The sequence below is a fragment of the Amblyomma mixtum genome, chromosome 2 (genome assembly GCF_055824585.1).
Source record: "Amblyomma mixtum isolate Tamu chromosome 2, ASM5582458v1, whole genome shotgun sequence".
Classification (NCBI taxonomy): domain Eukaryota; kingdom Metazoa; phylum Arthropoda; class Arachnida; order Ixodida; family Ixodidae; genus Amblyomma; species Amblyomma mixtum.
Genome location: NC_143013.1, coordinates 47,695,365 through 47,713,012, shown reverse-complemented (window position 1 = coordinate 47,713,012; position 17,648 = coordinate 47,695,365). Strand labels below are relative to the sequence as shown.

At 51.2% G+C, this 17,648-nt stretch overlaps 1 protein-coding gene across 1 annotated transcript in view; it reads right to left on the bottom strand.

Annotated features, from left to right (window-relative positions):
* Positions 1-17,648, bottom strand: part of mRpL2 (mitochondrial ribosomal protein L2) — a 118,355-nt gene that overhangs the window by 81,070 nt on the left and 19,637 nt on the right. The window contains exons 8-10 of the mRNA XM_089571514.1: positions 15,793-15,889; positions 10,930-11,064; positions 7,065-7,223 (exon numbers count right to left, since the gene is read on the bottom strand). Of these exons, the coding sequence (XP_089427640.1) occupies positions 7,065-7,223; positions 10,930-11,064; positions 15,793-15,889 (391 nt within the window). The remainder of the gene's footprint in view (positions 1-7,064; positions 7,224-10,929; positions 11,065-15,792; positions 15,890-17,648) is intronic.

Below are 17,648 nucleotides of genomic sequence, written 5' to 3'. Positions count from 1 at the left end.
GACGGGGAGCTTTGTCTCCGCATCGTTCGAGTGTCCTATTCCCAGGTCGTCCAGTATCTTCCTCCCGGCTTTGGTCGTGGACAGCCGCTCCAGTTGAGAGGTCCGTTGCGCTTCGGCTATTTCTTCGAGCGTGTTGTGGATCCCGAGTTGTAAGAGGCGGGTCGTGCTCGTGGACTCGAACATGCCCAGCGCCGCCTTGTATGCTCTCCTGATGATTACATTAATTTTGTTGCGTTCGTGTTGCAGCCATCTATGGTAGGCTGCAACGTACGCGACGTGGCTGATGACGAAGGATTAGACGAGCCTGATTAGGCTCTCCTCTCTCATGCCAGCCTTCCGGGAAGTGACTCTTTTGAGGAGTCGCATAGCGTTGGCCGCTTTTGCCGTGAGACGGGCGATGGTTTCGCCGTTTCTTCCATGCTTTTCGATGACCATGCCTAGGATTCTGATTTTGCTGACCTCGGGGATCACGTTGCCGGATTTGGTTACGATTCTGATTTTTTCGCATTCGCGTTGTCTGCTCTTGCATCTGCCATTGTTGGTAGGTGGGAGTATGAGGAGCTCCGATTTGCTCGGCGAACATCTCAAGCCGGTGCCTTCCAGGTGGTCTTCTATCGCGTCGACGGCGGCTTGCAGAGCGCCCTCGATGTGGGCGTCGCTGCCGCCGGTCACCCACAGTGTGATATCGTCCGCGTTGATGGTGTGCCTGACGTCTTCGATGTCCGCGAGCTTCTCGGCCACTCCGATCATTACCAGGTTGAACAGCATCGGCGAAATGACCGATCCCTGCGGTGTGCCGGTGCTCCCGAGCTTCTTCTCTTGCGTTTGTAGGTCGCCTGCTCGTAGCTGGGCGGTCCTGTCCGTGAGGAAGTCCTTGATGTAGTTGTAGGATCTTTCGCCCATGTTGAGCTTAGAGACTTGGGACAGAATCGCCGAGTGTTTCACATTATCAAAGGCGCTCTTTAGGTCGAGACCCAGGATTGCCTTGTTGTCGCGGGCGCTGCCGCCATTGTCTATGATTTGGTATTTGAGCTGCAGCATCGCGTCCTGCGTGCTGAGGTGCTGTCTAAAGCCGATCACCGTGGCCGGATACAGCCCTTCTCGTTCCAGGTAGTCTTGCCACCTGTTGAGCAGGACGTGCTCCAGCACCTTGCCCACGCAGGACGTGAGCGAGATGGGCCGAAGGTTGTCCGTGTCCGGTGGCTTCCCCGGCTTGGGTATCAGGATAGTCTTGGCTGTCTTCCACTGCTTTGGTAGCGCGGCCGCCCTCCAGCACTTGAAGTATTTTGCGAGGTTCTCAATCGAGCTGTCGTCGAGGTTCTTGAGCGCCTTGTTCGTGACGAGGTCCGGGCCAGCTGCCGACCGGCTGTTGAGGGCGTGCAGGGCCGCGCGGACCTCCTCGACGTCGATGTCACGATCGAGCTTCGCGTTGGGTAGGCCGCCGTACGGCGCGTGTTGTTCGGTGGGCGTAGTGGGCAGGTATTTGTCATTGATGCGCCTGGTGACTGCATCGGCGCCCTGTACCGAGACAGCCCGATGTATGAGCTTGGCGAGTCTGTCCCTTTGGTGCGACTTGGTCTTGGTTTCGTCGAGCAGGTGCCGCAGCAGGTTCCACGTCTTCCCGCTATGCATCTGCCCGTCTGCCGCGTTGCAGATCTCGATCCACTGTTGCGTGCATAGAGCGCGTCAGTGCTCCTCGATCGCTCGGTTGACCTCCGCCACCTTCTTTCTGAGTCTGCGGTTGAGCCGTTGGTTCTTCCAGCGACTGAGTATTGACTGCTTGGCTTCGATGAGATGCGCTAGCCGGCTGTCTACTTTATCAATCGCAGCGTCCGTTTCAATTTCTTTGGTCGCGTCGCGTACGCTCTTGGTGATTTCGGCCGTCCACGTCTCTATGTCTTCGATCTCGCCGTCAGCGTCTGTCTTCTGGCTTCTGGCGTCTCGGAAGGCATCCCAGTCTATCCATCTGTGTGTTTTGATGCTGGTGTCGTTGTGTTCCGGTATGCTGATTTCCACGATGGTGTGGTCGCTGCCGAGGTCGGTTCCCGTGTTTCGCCAGGTGATCGTTCCCCGGACGTCGTTCTTGACGAACGTGAGGTCCGGAGTGGTGTCCCGGGACACAGTTACCGATTCTCGTCGGGTGCGCCGGGTCCGTGATGAGGGTGAAGTCGAGTTCCATGGCGTCTTGGTACAGGTCGCGGCCCTTTGCTGTGTACTTGTTGTAGCCCCAGGCTGGGTTCATCGCGTTGAAGTCGCCGCAGACGATTAGCGTGTTGCGGCCTGCCGCGGTGCTGGCTCTGTGTAGTATTGTTTTGAATCTCTGTTTTCTCTGCGATGGGTTGCTGTATATGTTGAGCAGAAAAATGCTTCCTTTTCTCTTCTTGCCCGGGATGATTTCGGTGAGTGTGTGCTCGATCTTGATATTGCTTTGCAGCTCGTGCTCAACGAACGTGAGTCCTTTCCTGACCAGGGTGCACAGGCCTCTCCCGTCGGGCTGGCCCTTGTGCACTCTGTAGCCGGGCAGGGACGGTGCGTCGGTGAGTGTTTCTTGTAATAGGATCACGTCTGGTTTGCGCGCGGCATGTGCGATGTGCTGTTGGATTCTTCCTTCCGAGGCCGCGACAGTTCCACTGCCACGCTGTTACGGCTGCTGCTGTTGTTGCGTTGGCAGCCATGGTTGCGTTGGTGTGTACGCGGTTCCTTGGTTGGGTGGATGTTGCGCGAAGAGGGGCGCAAACGTCGAGTGGCTCACTATCGGCTGTAGGGTCCTTTCGATGTAGGCGAATCTGTTCGTGTTCTCGGCTTGATAGGTCTCCATTGTTTGTTTCATTGCTGTCACTGCTGCGATGTTCGCCGTGATTAATTGTTCGAGTTTGGTGAACGTCGCTTCGAATTTGGCCTCGGGGTTGTCGATTCGATTGTTCTGTTTGCTTGCGCGTGGCCTCGACGGCTCGCTTCTTAGGTGCCGGTTCCTCTACGGCTGTCTCCTGGGTGTTCATGGTTGTTTCGTCGGTCGTGCTTGTGCTTGGCGTGAGTCTCTGTGGAGGCTCGTTGTTGCATAGCAGCAACTTACGGATCTCGGCGATCTCTCTCGTGAGGCTGTTGATGGTCGTGCGCAGCGCCGCGTTCTCTTGTCTTAATGTCTCGTTGGCTTCTCGCATCTTGTTTATATCGTCTTTCTTCGTGGCTTCGATGATTTTATGCGCGTTCCTTATATTGTTCCCTTTAGCTGCGTCAGCCCAGCTGACTCGCTCACGTGATGGTGACCTTTTCCTACTGAGGCTTCTCTTGCAGCTGCTGTCTCTGGAATTTGGCGCGCGGTTCTCTGATGGAGTCCTTGACTTTCCCGCAGCTGGCGGCTTGTCGAGTGGCGGGAAATCGCTCTCCGACAGCAGCTGGCGTTCGGCCTGTCGGCGCTCCCATTGTCGCTTGCGCACTACGTAGGGGATCTTGTATTTCGCCTTGCATGTTCGGTCTCCGGTCGGGTGTTCGTCCCCGCACAGCTTACATTTAGGGGTACAGCGATGGTCTTCTTTGGGGTTGGCGAGTCCGCAGGCCAGGCACGTCTTGATATTGGGGGTCGGGCACACGTCCTTTCGGTGTCCCACTCGGCCGCACTGCTTGCAAACGTCGATCTGTTTCCTGTAGAGGCGGCACGGTATCAGGGTGACTCCGTATCGGACGAAGTTCGGTACCTTGGGTCCCTGGAACACCACGATCGCGGTGGTCGTGCTGCCGATCCTCTTTGCGCCCACTGCTAGCGGGTTTCTCTCGTTGGCGATGTTCCTATCTATCTCGTCGGCGCTCGCATCGATGGGGATGCCTCTGATGACGCCCTTTACGGTGTCGTGAGGAGCCGTGCGATATGCGCTGACTTCGTAGGAGTTGTCTTGAATATAGATTTCCTGGATTTTAGCGTACCTAGCCGCGTTGTCTTCGTTCGGTGTACTGACGACCATGATGTTCTGTTGCGTGTTGGGGCAGATGGTGTCCGCGGCGCTTTCCTCGCTCGTGATCTTGGCCGGCGCAGCGACGGTGGTGGTGCCGGTCTTGGCGATGTCCAGTCCCCCTCTGGGTCTAACGACTATCTTGCTCTCTTCCAGTGGCATGGCTGGCATGCGTGCTGCCTTGATGGCCGAGGCTCTGACGTTCTTGTGGAATTTCGATTTCGGGCTTGTTTGACTCCCGCCGGGTCCGTCAGGCTTGCCGCCGTCGGGGGTACGCTGGCGCAGCCTCGACATGCGTTCCCCCGCGAGCGTCCATCCGGCGTCGTTGTGGTATTTCTCTGGTGATATCTCTTTGCCTTGAACTTGAACGCACATTTGGTTGTCCACGATCATTGTAGACGTAGCGGACGCCTCCCTCGTCGTAACGGACGCCTCCATCTCGGACGCCGCCGATGAGTACGGTTGAACTTGAACGCACATTTGGTTGTCCACGATCATTGTAGACGTAGCGGACGCCTCCCTCGTCGTAACGGACGCATCCATCTCGGCCGCCGCCGAGGAGTGCGGCAGGCGGCGACCGGTGCGACGGTGCTGGGCCTAGCGTCCGCGGGACAAGCTTAGGCCTAGCACTCTATCACACGGCAGCGGTAGAAAAAGTCACAAAATTTGGCAAAGAAAAACGCACCTCTAGGGTCAGCTGGTATCGGTCGATGCCGCTCGCCTTCACGGACACATTGGTGCAAGGAAAACTTTGTTTCGAGGCAATTAGCACTGCGTAATTGGTTAGCAGTGACAGAGCCGATGTGAACACGTCTGCTCCGGCGGCATGGAGCCAGCGTTCTCCCGCCTGTTGGCAAGCTCGCGAACCGTGCGCGTATGCCGCTTTCCCCGTCGATTTCAGCGCGCTTTCGCGATGCGCTTGTGTTTTGATAGCTTACACCATGTCGAGTATTGATTAGTTGCGAATCTATTTTCATTAGGTCTTCATGACGCAAAGGAACGTACTTCTGCCTAACTGGCTGTTGGAAAACTTTGAAGTTCTCCAGGAACGCGCTCTTGCGTCCTCCCCGCGCCTTCGCTCACAGCGGTAGATCGCGGCTGTTCGACGAGAATAATGGAAGTTTTCGTCGTATTCAATTTGCACGTTAGAGTGTTTATTGCCTTTCTTGCATTTCTGTCTCCCCCCGCGTTCAGTGAACGTTTCCACGCGTAGTCGCCTCGTTATGGCTGGCAAGGTGCAAGAAAGGCACGTCGTTTGCGCGTGCGCCCGCTTTTAGATTTAAGTGCGCTTTTAAAGTAAAAAAGTTGATACGAGAAGCAGAGCCGTGTGCTTATAACATTGAGTTGGCTGTATCGAGAAGCAGGTGAGGGCTGAAAAGAATGCACCTCATGAGACCGTGTAGCCGCGCCCATCGTGGCACTGACTGTAGTTCAACATTTAAGTTGCACCTAAAAGCAGCCTGTCACTTTAAAATTGTCGATGGACGCTGCCCGCTGTGCACATGTTTCATTTTATTTATTTCATCCTTAAAGGCCCGAGGGCATTACATAAGGAAGGGCTACAATTGGTATAAAACAAGCATAAAAAACGAACGCACAATCAACACACACTACAAGCTTCAAAAGCTAACGAGAAAAAAATAAATAAAAAGGATAAAGGGTTTCCATGCGCAGCGAAAGCACACAAAGAAAAAAAATTCGCTTGCGGCAGTGGGCACAGAAGAAAGTCATTGAGCAATACATGGTAAAAATGACGAAGTATTCACATATTCTGTCCGTGCGAAAGGACTTTGAATCGTTGTATAAAACTATGTGGTTAGGAAGGGCATTCCACAGGGCTATTGCGTTGGGGGAAAACGAACTATTCATTGCTAATGTACGGGTCTTTAACAGGCGCGGTAAATTGTTCTCAAGTATTTCTTTACTATAAGTTATCCTGTGTGTTTTAACCTCCCACTTTTCACAGTGACGTATACTGTAAGCGGGCACGTTTAAACGTAAATTATCGATGTCAAGTAATATAGAATTATGTTTCTTTGTACCAAAATAGAATTCGCGCAGGAGTCGATATGTGTAAATATCTCGAATTTTTTTTTTTACGTTATATCTCTCGAAGAGAGGGTCGCTATGTTCAGTGTAGGATGCATTGTCAATAATGCGTAAATCCCTTTTCTGCATGGTGAAAATATTGTTAAGATTTGATTGAGTCGTTGTACCCCATACCAAAAATCCATAATTAATGTGCGAGGCAAACAGAGCATTATATAACAGTAGTTTAACAGAACTAGGAAATATATATCTATTGTGCTTTAACATACCAACTGTAGTGCTGAGCTTCTTCAAGACTAAATCTGTGTGGTCGTCCCATTGTAAGTGGTTCGAGAAGGTTACACCGAGAATTTTATATGTATTCACGACCTCAATAGGCCTATGCACAGACTAGTACGTTACACTATGGTTCTCTGGGGTTTCTCTACCCTGAGTACGAAAAATTATTGCGATCAGCCTGACGTCTCCGAATATACCCCTGTTTCAGAAGACGCGCAACGCGCAGAAGTCTGCCGCGAAATCGCCCGCTCACTCACGACTGACAGCTAGTATCACCAGAAATTCCGCCACGACAACGCTCACACCACGTCGCCCTTCTCTCCTGGCACCCTTGAGAGGCCTTGGGTAAGTTCCACTATTCCTGGACTGTCCACAAAATTTCTCGCCAAGTATCACGGCCATTACCGCGTCCTGGTGCGCACATCTCCTGTTAATGACGTTGTCGAACCCCTGAGTCGCCAGACAGTTCATGCCCAGCGCCTCAAGCGTTACTACAACGCCGCCATCTTACTGTCACCCGCATTGCTCCTCTTCTATCCGGGGGGCTATAGTAGACCACAAGACGCACTCTCATGGCGAAGACGAAGATGGCCCTGCGCTTGAGCCGTGCTGCTATCTCCACGTATGTCTGTGCTCGACCTGGTTGACCTCTAAATGTTTTCGCCTATGCTCCCGTCTTTGAAGTGCCTTTCAGTAAACCCCCGTCTTTTTACCCGTTTGGCTGCGGCTATTATCGACAAGGGGGTCTTGTACCATGGGATACATTCACGTCAGCAGCAGCATTGTTACCGGCGGAGTGGTCGGCGCTGGTGGCGGCTGTGGCAAAGCGCAGAAGCGACGAGTGGGCGCTGTCCGAGCCGCCGGAGGAGTCGTCAGCTGCCGCCACTCGGGGACTCGGGCCGCAGCACTCTGGCGCCGCCGTCGGCTCTGCGTTTCCGCGCAGATTAGCTGCAGTTACACCACGTGAAAGACACGTCATCCAGAGAAACATCACGCGGCCCCTCCTTTCGGTGTCTAAAGTGGGTAGAGGCGGAAGCGTTTTCCGCACCACCTTCGCTGTTTCTGTGGCACTGGTGGCGTCACATATAATTGAGTACTAATTACTAAGTGATGACAAAGCACTAATTAATGGTTAATTACTGATTAATGCCTGAATACTAATTAACTGCTGATTAATGACGCTTAAGCTTCGTCTTTAGGAGTGGAACGCGACAGCGCGTTGTAGCGCTGTCAGGGAGTCCACGGAACGCCACCACCCCTTCGGCGCGATGCCTTGCCCTTTGAACGCAACGCTTTCTGAGGAAAGGAAATGGCGCAGTAATTCTCTGTCATCTCGGTGGACACCTGAACCGCACCGTAGAGGAAAGGAGGAAGTGGGAGTGAAAGTAGATAGATAAAGAGGAGCCGTAATGAAGAAAATGAAAATTGTATTTGAGGAAAGGAAATTAGGCAGTAACTGTCTCACAAAATTCAGGGGGGACACTTTTTTGAACTAAAGTGTGGTCACTGATGTGTGGTTAAGATGTTAAGCCTCGCCCCTAAGAGTGGAACGCGACAGCGTCTTGCAACGCTGCCAAGGAGTCCATAGAACGCCATCGCCCATTCGGTTCTACGCCTCGCTCGTCGGTAAATTGGTTTTTGAGGAAAGGAAATGTATCTCTCTCTCATTTGTCGGTGGACACCTAAACCTCACCGGAAGGGAATGGAGGAGGATGAGAGTGAGTGAAGACACTGTATTCACTAGACGCGCCTTTGTTCATTCCAAACCATCGAGCTGGCATGGCGGAGTGGATAGCATGCTCGTCTCTCACGCCGAAGACCGGGGTTCGATTCCTGAGCTCGACCAATTTCTTAATCGGTTTTATTTATTTATATGGCCTGACTAGTAAAGCTAATTAGGCTAATTAAGTAATTAAGCAATTAACTAAGCTCAGTCCCACTTACTTGGAGCACCACTATACGATCCCTTCAATTGGTTGCATGGTTATTAGCCAAAGTACAATTGGCCCCGTTTGAAATTCGCGCACTGTGACGTCACGACAGTTTCCACCAATTGAAAAGCGTGACATTTTAAGGCGGAAGCCTTTAATGTCTCATCGTTGTAAGCAGCAGTTGTCGACAGAAAATGTCACGCTTTTCAATTGGTGGAAACGGTCGTGACGTCACAGTGCGCGAATTTCAAACGGGGCCAATTGTACTTTGGCTAGTAACCATGCAACCAATTGAAGGGATTGTATAGTGATGCTCCAAGTAAGTGGGACTGAGCTTAGTTACTTGCTTAATTACCCAATTAGCCTAATTAGCTTTACTAGTCAGGCCATATAAATAAATAAAACCGATTAAGAAATTGGTCGAGCTCGGGAATCGAACCCCGGTCTTGGGCGTGAGAAACGAGCATGCTATCCACTCCGCCATGCCAGCTCGACGGTTCGGAATGAACAAAGGCGCGTCTAGTGAATACGGTGTCTTCACTCACTCTCATCCTCCTCCATTCCCTTCCGGCGAGGTTTAGGTGTCCACCGACAAATGAGAGACAGATACATTTCGTTTCCTCAAAAACCAATTTACCGACGAGCGAGGCGTAGAACCGAATGGGCGATGGCGTTCTGTGGACTCCCTGGCAGCGTTGCAAGACGCTGTCGCGTTCCACTCTTAGGGGCGAAGCTTATGTAGTAGAAAACTTTTATTTAGATCTTTTAAGAGATTCGCGGATTCGAAGCCTCCGTCGTCTTTCGTGGCGCCGGCGACTTGAGGCTTCTCTTCAGCAAGGTTGGGCCCCTAGTCCAGGGCTCCACTGAGTCGCGCTGCATCACTAGCGTGCCGCACTAAGGCTCTTTGGGCCGCGAGCTCGCTGCTGGTGAGCCGGCTCTCCCATTGCTCCGCACTCGGGAATTCGTGTTGGTGGAATGCTTTATTTCGTTCGCACTCCCATGTGATGTGGTATAGTGTGGGTGTGTCGCCGCACCAGGGGCAGTTTGCTCTGTATTGTGTTGGTGACATCTTGTTATAGATGTACAAGTTGGGGAAGGAGTTTGTTTGTAGCCTACGCCAGCCGACTGCTTCCTCCCTCGTGAGGGCTTTGTGTGGTGGTGGGTACTTGAATCTAGTCCCTCTGTATAGTTGTAATGTCTCTGTGTATCCCCCCCCGCATGCTAGTAGCTGAAGCTCCAGAACATCTGACATGCCTGCTCGGTATGTAAGCCCTCGAGCTAGGCTGTCTGCTGTTTCGTTCCCCGCTACGCCTGCGTGGCCTGGGACCCAGATTATGTGTTGTATGGGTATCTTCTCAGCAGAGGCTGCTGCCCCACTGATTATCCTGAGGGCCATGCCGCTAATTCTGCCCTTCGTATAGTTTTTACACGTGTCTTTCGAGTCTGTTAAGATGTTTAGGGATCGGCCTTTCCTATAGCCTTCTGCTACCGCCAGCGCGACGGCAATTTCCTCGGCCTCCGTTATGCCCACGACCTCCACTGAGGCGCATGTGGCCATGTCTCCTGTGCTATTAACTACCACCGTAGCGGCTAAGCGCTTCCCTGCATGTACATACGTACATGGAGGCGTCCGTATAGACTGTGTTCTCTGATCGGCCTAGCCTCCTTTCTATCTGCTCGGCCCTTGCTTTTCGTCTGTCCTCGTGTAGGTTAGGATCCATGTTTTTAGGCAGTGGTCCTACATTAAAGGTCTTTCTAAGGTCGTCCGGTACGTCCGCGTATCTGTCTATGAGTCCGCACGTGTTCCGACCCAACCTTCTCAGGAGCGCCCTTCCCGTAGAGGAGCCTCTGAGTCTGATGAGTTGTGCCCCCAATTGAGCCTCGGCAAGCTCATCGAAGGTATTGCTTATTCCGAGTTGGAGTAGCTTCTCGTTTGATGCATTTCTGGGCAGGTGTAGAGCAATCTTGTATGCCTTCCTGAGAATACAGTCGGCTTGCTCTCGCTCCGCCTTTGTTGTTGCGTGGTAGGGCAAGGAGTACATAACTCTGCTAACGATTAGGGCGAAGCTTAACATCTTAACCACACATCAGTGACCACACTTTAGGTCAAAAAAGTGCCCCCCTGAATTCTGTGAGACAGTTACTGCGTCATTTCCTTTCCTCAAATACAATTTTCATTTTCTTCATTACGGCTCCTCTTTATCTATCTTCTTTCACTCCCACTTCCTCCCTTCCTCTACGGTGCGGTTCAGGTGTCCACCGAGATGACAGAGAATTACTGCGCCATTTCCTTTCCTCAAAAAGCGTTGCGTTCAAAGGGCAAGTCATCGCGCCGAACGGGTGGTGGCGTTCCGTGGACTCCCTGGCAGCGCTACAACGCGCTGTCGCGTTCCACTCCTAAAGGCGAAGCTTAAGCGTCATTAATTAGCAGTTAATTAGTATTCAGGCATTAATCAGTAATTAACCATTAATTAGTGATTTCTCATCACTTAGTAATTAGTACTCAATTATATGTGACGCCACCAGTGCCACAGAAACAGCGAAGGTGGTGCGGAAACCGCTTCCGCCTCTACCCACTTTAGATAGTCAAAGTGCCCCCTGAATTTTTTCTGTCCACAACTGCTGCTTACAACGATGAGACATTAAAGCAATTAAAGGCTTCCGCCTTAAAATCAGACACGGTCCCGCAAACGCTATCACTGGGCTTGGTCGAGTGCTCTTACGTGACCGGCGGTCGGCGGCCAACGTCGGGTGGTGCCGCATGGACCTCCGTGCAGTCGGCTGCAGCAGCGCGGCGCCCTCGGCCGTCGGCTTCGGATTGCGACGCAGCAGCGCAGAGAGCGGGTCCACGGCCAGCCCTGCACAAGCGTCGCCCGACATCAGCGTTCGAGCAGCCCTCGCTAGCTATACACTCGCAGCGCTTTCACGGGTAGTTAGGGAGAGACGCGAACAGCGCGTTTCGAGCACCATGAGACAATGGCTCATCATCACCGTCATCGTCGCCGCTGCACGGGCGGATCTATCGCTTTCACTTGCCCCTGTGCCCCGCTGCTGTACTGGCGATAAACGGAACAACTTTTTCTGTCACCACATTCGGGTCATTTAGCTTGTGAAATGTTCTGTTACGTTCGCATTCCCATGTGATGTGATATAGCGTGGGGGTTGCTCCGCACCACGGACATGTGTCCCTGTATTGTGTAGGGAACATCTTATGTAGTATGTATAAATTGTGGAAAGTCCCTGCTTGCAGTCTCCGCCAGCAGACCGCCTCGTGCTGTGTTAATGATGTGTGCGGTGGTGGGTATTTGAATCTCCGCCCTCTGTGATAGTTTAATATTTCTGCATACGTTGGTTCCACCGTCATGGGGTCCTCCAGGGTTTCCGACTGCCCTGCTCGGCTCGTGATCTCGCGAACTAGGCTGTCTACCCTCGAGTTACCCTCTATCCCGGTGTGTGCCGGTATCCAGAAAATCCTGTGTCTTAAGGTCTTATTTGGAAGCTTTGCTTCGAGGAGGATCTTCAGCGCTTCCTTGCTTATTTTGCCCTGTATGTAGTTCCTGCATGCTGCTTTGGAGTCTGTCAGGATTATCAAAGACTTGTTCCTACGGTAACCTTCGGCCGCCGCTAGAGCTACGGCAGCTTCCTCCCCCTCCGTTACCGTACAGTTTCTTAATGTCGCGCTGCTAATTGGTTCCCCCATGTAATCTACCACTGCTGCCGCGACTCGGAACTTTCTGGTCCTGTGGTCCCATGGATAGAGGGCCGCGTCTGTGTATACTGTGTTTTCCATTGTGGCTAGGTTCCGCTTCACATAGTCTGCCCTGGCCTGCCTTCTAGCGGCATGGAGGTTGGGATCCATGTTTCTCGGCAGAGGGCTGATGTCCAGTGTCTGGCGGACCTCGTCTGGAATGCTAGCTGTTCTATCTACGATCCCTTCTGCATTGCGCCCTAATCTCTTTAGGAGCTTGCGGCCGATGGCTGTCTGCTGGAGCCTGGCTATTTGCGCACCTATAGCTGGGCTTCCGTTAGTTCTTCGAATGTGTTGTTTAGGCCCATTTGTAGCAGCTTTTCATTTGATGTGTTTCTTGGCAGGTGGAGTGCCGTCTTTTACGCCATTCTTAGCAGCGCCTCCGTCTGTTCTTAGGGCCTGCTGACCAGCAGCGAGCTCACGGCCCAAAGGGCACTGGTGCAGCACGCCTGCGAAGCAGCAAGACTCAGCGGTGCCCTGGAATAGGGGCGCCGACCTTGTGAAGAGGCCGAAGACATGAAGACATCGGCCCACCGCTAAAACCTGATTTTTGGAGCATTAAATGTTTTTCACTCACTCACTCTGTCACCACACAAGATTTCAATGCGAAAGCAAGATGTTTGCAGCACTACGGAAGGTAGAGCTCTCTCGTCCAATCAGGGCTGCAGAAACGCAGAAAATAGTCCCTCGAATATTTGAGGAGTGTATGACTATTAATCAAAACAATAAGAATTGCAACTAAAAACATGATTTGGACAGGTATATTTAAATGGTAGGGAGTGTTTCAATCACTGGTGAAATTACCAGACAAAGCCCGTACGGACACAGCTCTGCGGAGGCCTGCTGCGAGGTAGTGATGCGTCGCCACTTTCCAACATGGCGTCGGTCGATTCTGTTGTGTCCCCTGTGTGCTCTACACCGACAGTGCGCTGTTTCCCCAAGCAGGCGAACCAGGTGGCTTTAAATGTTCTTGAAGCGCTTCGCGTCGAGTCCGGGGGCAGTTGGAGTACAAATGCGCTCATCAAGAGGACGGCAAAACTCGCGCAGGTGAGCGAGCGAACGCTTTACAAGTGGACAACGGAGACGTTGAACGCAGGGCGAGTGTTGTTGAACGCGGGCCGTTTAACGTGCGTTGCCTCTCGCGCAGCACATGGGCTTGTTTTGCTTTTCGCCACCATCGACACTCGGCAGCCTCGGCACGCTGGAGTAAATAAATTTATATGCACATGACACGATTACTGAAATTTACTGCGACGCGACAACAGAGGAACTGATGAGAACAGGTTGCGACAAAAAAAAAAAAGTGGGGCTAGTCCCTTTGGAACGGGCGTCCGCCTGTCCAAAAACAAACCAAAAAAAGAATAAAAAGACATCAAGCGCCACCTGCTATAGGTAGAAAGAAGCCACCTGGACATCAGGTGGATCGAACCACAGGCGCGTAGGAACACACTAATGTAGTGCGCGCCATCCTGATTGGACGAGAGAGCTGTACCTTTCGTAGTGCTGCAAACAGCCTGTGAGACATTCATTGCGAGAAAAGCCGGCGGTGTGTGAGTGTGTACTTGCAGATGCTACAGGAAATCCCAGAGATGACAAGAAAAATAAGCAGACGTCATGAAACGGCCGTACGACGCACACAGCAAGCCGAGCACCGCCATTTCGGACTATTATATTGACGTCTATGTACTCCCCACTGGACGACGACCTTAAATAGCGCTCCACTTTCTCAACAACATTCGTACCAAAACTGTGGCGCAACCGTTGGTCGTACAGCATTCCGAGTGGTGTCAAACGATTTCTCGTTGCATACATGCGCTAGTCAAGTACATGAATAGTTTTTGACAGGGATTCGAACCGACGACGTATATAGAGAATTCCGCTTTTATCTGGTGGATTTTGAAAACTCCTGTGTGCAAACTACTGGCCTAATCGAGAGCAAACTTCGCTCACGGGGCAGCATATTATGATCTACGTTATTTGAGACGTAATTAAACGTCGGTACTTGCCTGAGGTTCCTGAAATTAAGAAAAAAACTGCTGTCAGCTGCGTGTAAAGCTGTCGCAGAGGCGAGCCAAGCAGCTGGTTTGGCAGGGTGCGCCATCTGCCAGAAGGCGACGCAAACGACGTCCCGGCTCAGTGGGTGGTAGGGTAGCGCTCGCTTCGAAGATGCGGCTTGTCTGCTCGTCGAAATGAATGCGACAAGAAATAGTCGTTAGAGTCGTCGCTAATACTCGCCTTCCGGCACATGACGCGCCCTGTCAAACCAGCTGCTTGGCTCGCGTCTGCGACAGATTACTCGCAGTTGACAGCAGTTTTTTCTTAATTTCAGGCAATGCAGGAAAGTACCAATGTTTAATTACGTCTCAAATAACGTAGGCAATAATATGCTACCCCGAGACCGAAGTTTTCTCTCCATGAGGCCAGTTGTCTGCTCAGAGGATTTTTTTTAAAATCCTCCAGATAAAAACTGAATTCTCTGCACACCTTCAATTATATGCCTTACCAGACTCTATCTCTCCCTTAAGGCGCGGTTGTGGTGCCCATCGAGATGTTAGTTACTGCGCCATTTCCTTTCCTCAAAAACTAATTTTTGTATCAAAATTGTGGTGCATCCGTTCGTTGTACAGCCTTCCGGATAGAGTAATACGCGTGTATGTGTGGGCTGCGTTTGTTTGGGTGGGTGTCATTGCACCCAAGGACAGTAATGCTTTCGTATTCCCGCACGTAAGCAGTCTTAACCGTCTCTGCCGAATTTGTTTCGTAATATTTTAGGCCATGCATGAACATGTAGTTACAACAGAAATTTTTTAACTAAACGTTTGGACAGAACTGCCTGTCTGATTCGGTTTGGTAACTTATAATAAACTATGACACGTCTGCAACCAAATATCTCAGACACGTCTCCAACGAAGTTTTGGTTTCAGACGTGTCAGAGTTTATTATGCGGAAATATTTGTAGAAACAACAGATTTTTTGTAGTACCCGGCTGTTGCTTGTAGCGACAGAACTGCAGATAAATACTACCGTAATACAAAAAATAGAGCAATACTAGGGAAGCATCTGGTGTTACGACAAAAGTAAAAACTAATTGGTTGTATTCGGGGCATGATTCTGTTTTTCTTTTGTTTTGTTTTTTTTTCACTGGGGGGCGGCTGGGCTGATGGGAATGCATTCTGCTGATTCTGCGGCAGGCGCGTTCAGCCAGAGTGAATGAGAAGGCAGATTTGCTTGGCGGCAGTGTATTATCACGTGAGAGCGTTAGACAACGGTATCTGGCTACGTATGCAGCCTGTGCGAATGCGCCCTCAAGAAAGGAACAACGAACATTTTGCTGTTTTAAGCATACTCTCGGCGCCATCAGATCGGCAGTGGTGGGTTCTTCTCGATGTCAGTTGATTTCGCCACAGTTGTTCAGGATCCGTGGGCCATTGCAGTCGAAAGAAAAAAACGACAGAATCGCGCTCACGGTACAAACATTATTGTTTGTGCTGAATAGCATTTTCCTTTGGTTCCTTAGCAAGCGAACGCGCAGTCCTACCTCTGGTACTACAGAAATTTCTTTTGTAACTACAAAAATGTGTTGCTGCTACAAATGCATGGCTAAATATACTGCAGAAATATATTGTGCGAAAACAAAATTTTCTGCCGTGTTTTTCGACTGCAATTTGAAATCTGCTGGCTGTTTTTATAAGACTGGCCCATTGGCTTAATTTTGATCTGTTTAAATTGATCCTCATGTTGACTTCCCTGACTTTTAGTCTTTTTTTTTTGGTATTGCATTGACTTTCCTTGGACGTGTACAGAACGTCGCCCCTTTTTTTCTGCCGCCTGGACTCACCGGCCGCCTGCGTCCTCAGCAGGCTCAGCATGGTGGCAGCTTTTTTTCGCGGATGCATCGTGTCCAGCTGCGCCACAAGTCCCGGAAGGATCATTTCCTGCAAGGTAATTGTTTGCTTTTATGGCGTTTGCATCCCAAAGCGAATCAGGCTATGAGAGACGCCGTAGTGGAGAGCTCCAAAAATTTCGACTACCCGGGATTCTCAACGTGCACTGACATCGCACAGTACACGGGCATCGGCAAATTCGCCTCCATCGAAATGGACCGCCGAGGTAAAACCCGCATCTTTCGGGCCAGCAGCCGAGCGCAACCACTCAGGAGGATAACGGATGTATCGTTGTCCGCCTGTTCTGCGCGCAGCTGCACGCGTCACTTCATTTGGGTTTATTTGGGCACGTTAGAATTGGTTGCACCACTAGTCAACAACGAAAAACCGCAGCTTTAAGCCAATGTACGCAGAAGAGAGAACTTATTTTCCATGCTGTTATTGATCGTTCCCCTTACTTTCGTTACTTTGGTATCGTTCCCGTTACTTCCAGTCTAAAAGCGATATTTCTCAAAATACACTGCATGTCTATGTTACAGCATTCCTTAAAATGCAGATAATGTGTTTCGACGCACCAGGGCTGTTAAGTTTCTCTCAAACGGCGCAGATGTCATTTTCAGCTCATCATTTCGTGCATCATTCACGCAATACATGTGTGATCATTCCGTGCGTAGTGAGTGCACGCAGTACAGAAGGACCATCATGTGCACTGTGAGCGCAAACAATTTAATGCATGCACGATGTGTCTCAGGGTGTTTCTGTAAGCACGTGAAGGCGAAGCGCTGTATCATGCGATGACCTTCACTGTCCGTGCTAATATATGCGACGCAAATATAATTCAGTTTACAGTTGCATAATCGGTTCCCACGATGTGCCGACTCTTGTGCGGACCAAACAGGATGACTGCTTCGTCAACAGCAGTGACTAAATCATAGTTCACGACCGACGGTGCCGAAATGAGCGGTGGCTGCCGAGAAAGCGAGCTTCCCGTTGTAGCCGTGCAGGTCTCGCTGCTCTCTTCGAAATATCGAAGCTCAGGAGCGCGAAACCAAACACCACCGCCGTAGCTGTCGCAGCTTCACTGACATCACTAACACACGAAGGAACATGACGCCAACATGTCTGTGACCGGCGCCGCAAAGCAGGCGACAGCGCACGGGATAACGCGACTGACGGAGTTGGCGAAACACGAAAAGGATGCGCGGCGGTTTCAACGGCCTCGCGGGTCAGAAATTCAGAAGGGATAAAGAGTACGACAGATCTTTTCTCGTTTCAGCAACTTCTTGCGATTGGATCTTTCTCTTTATCACAGACGTTAGCGCCAATTCCTCCTTCAGTTACGTTCATAGCGGATGGCAGATTAATTACGGCTTCAGCGCAGGTCTCTCCAATTAGCCGGGAAGGAAGTCGCTCGCGCTTTCCTCGCGTAGGTACCAAACTTGGAAGCTTCAATCTTTCCGCAGCCCGAAGGCATCACTCTACTAAACGGAGTCCGGGGTCGAGGTAGCCTGTGCGCCACTACACACCGTATCCCTGCAAACTTGTTAATCTCATCCACCCACCTAACTTTCTGCCACCCCCTGCTCCGTTACCCTTATGGTCCAGCGGTTATCTTGCCTTCGCATCATATGCCCTGCCCAAGTCCATTTCTTCCTCTTGATTTCGACTAGGATATCATTAACCCGCGTTTGTTCCCTCACTCACTCCATCCGCTTCCAATATCTTAACGTTACACCTATAATTTTGCTTTCCATAGCTCGCTGCGTTCTCCTTAACCTAAGCTGAACCCTCTTTGTTAGCCTCCAAATTT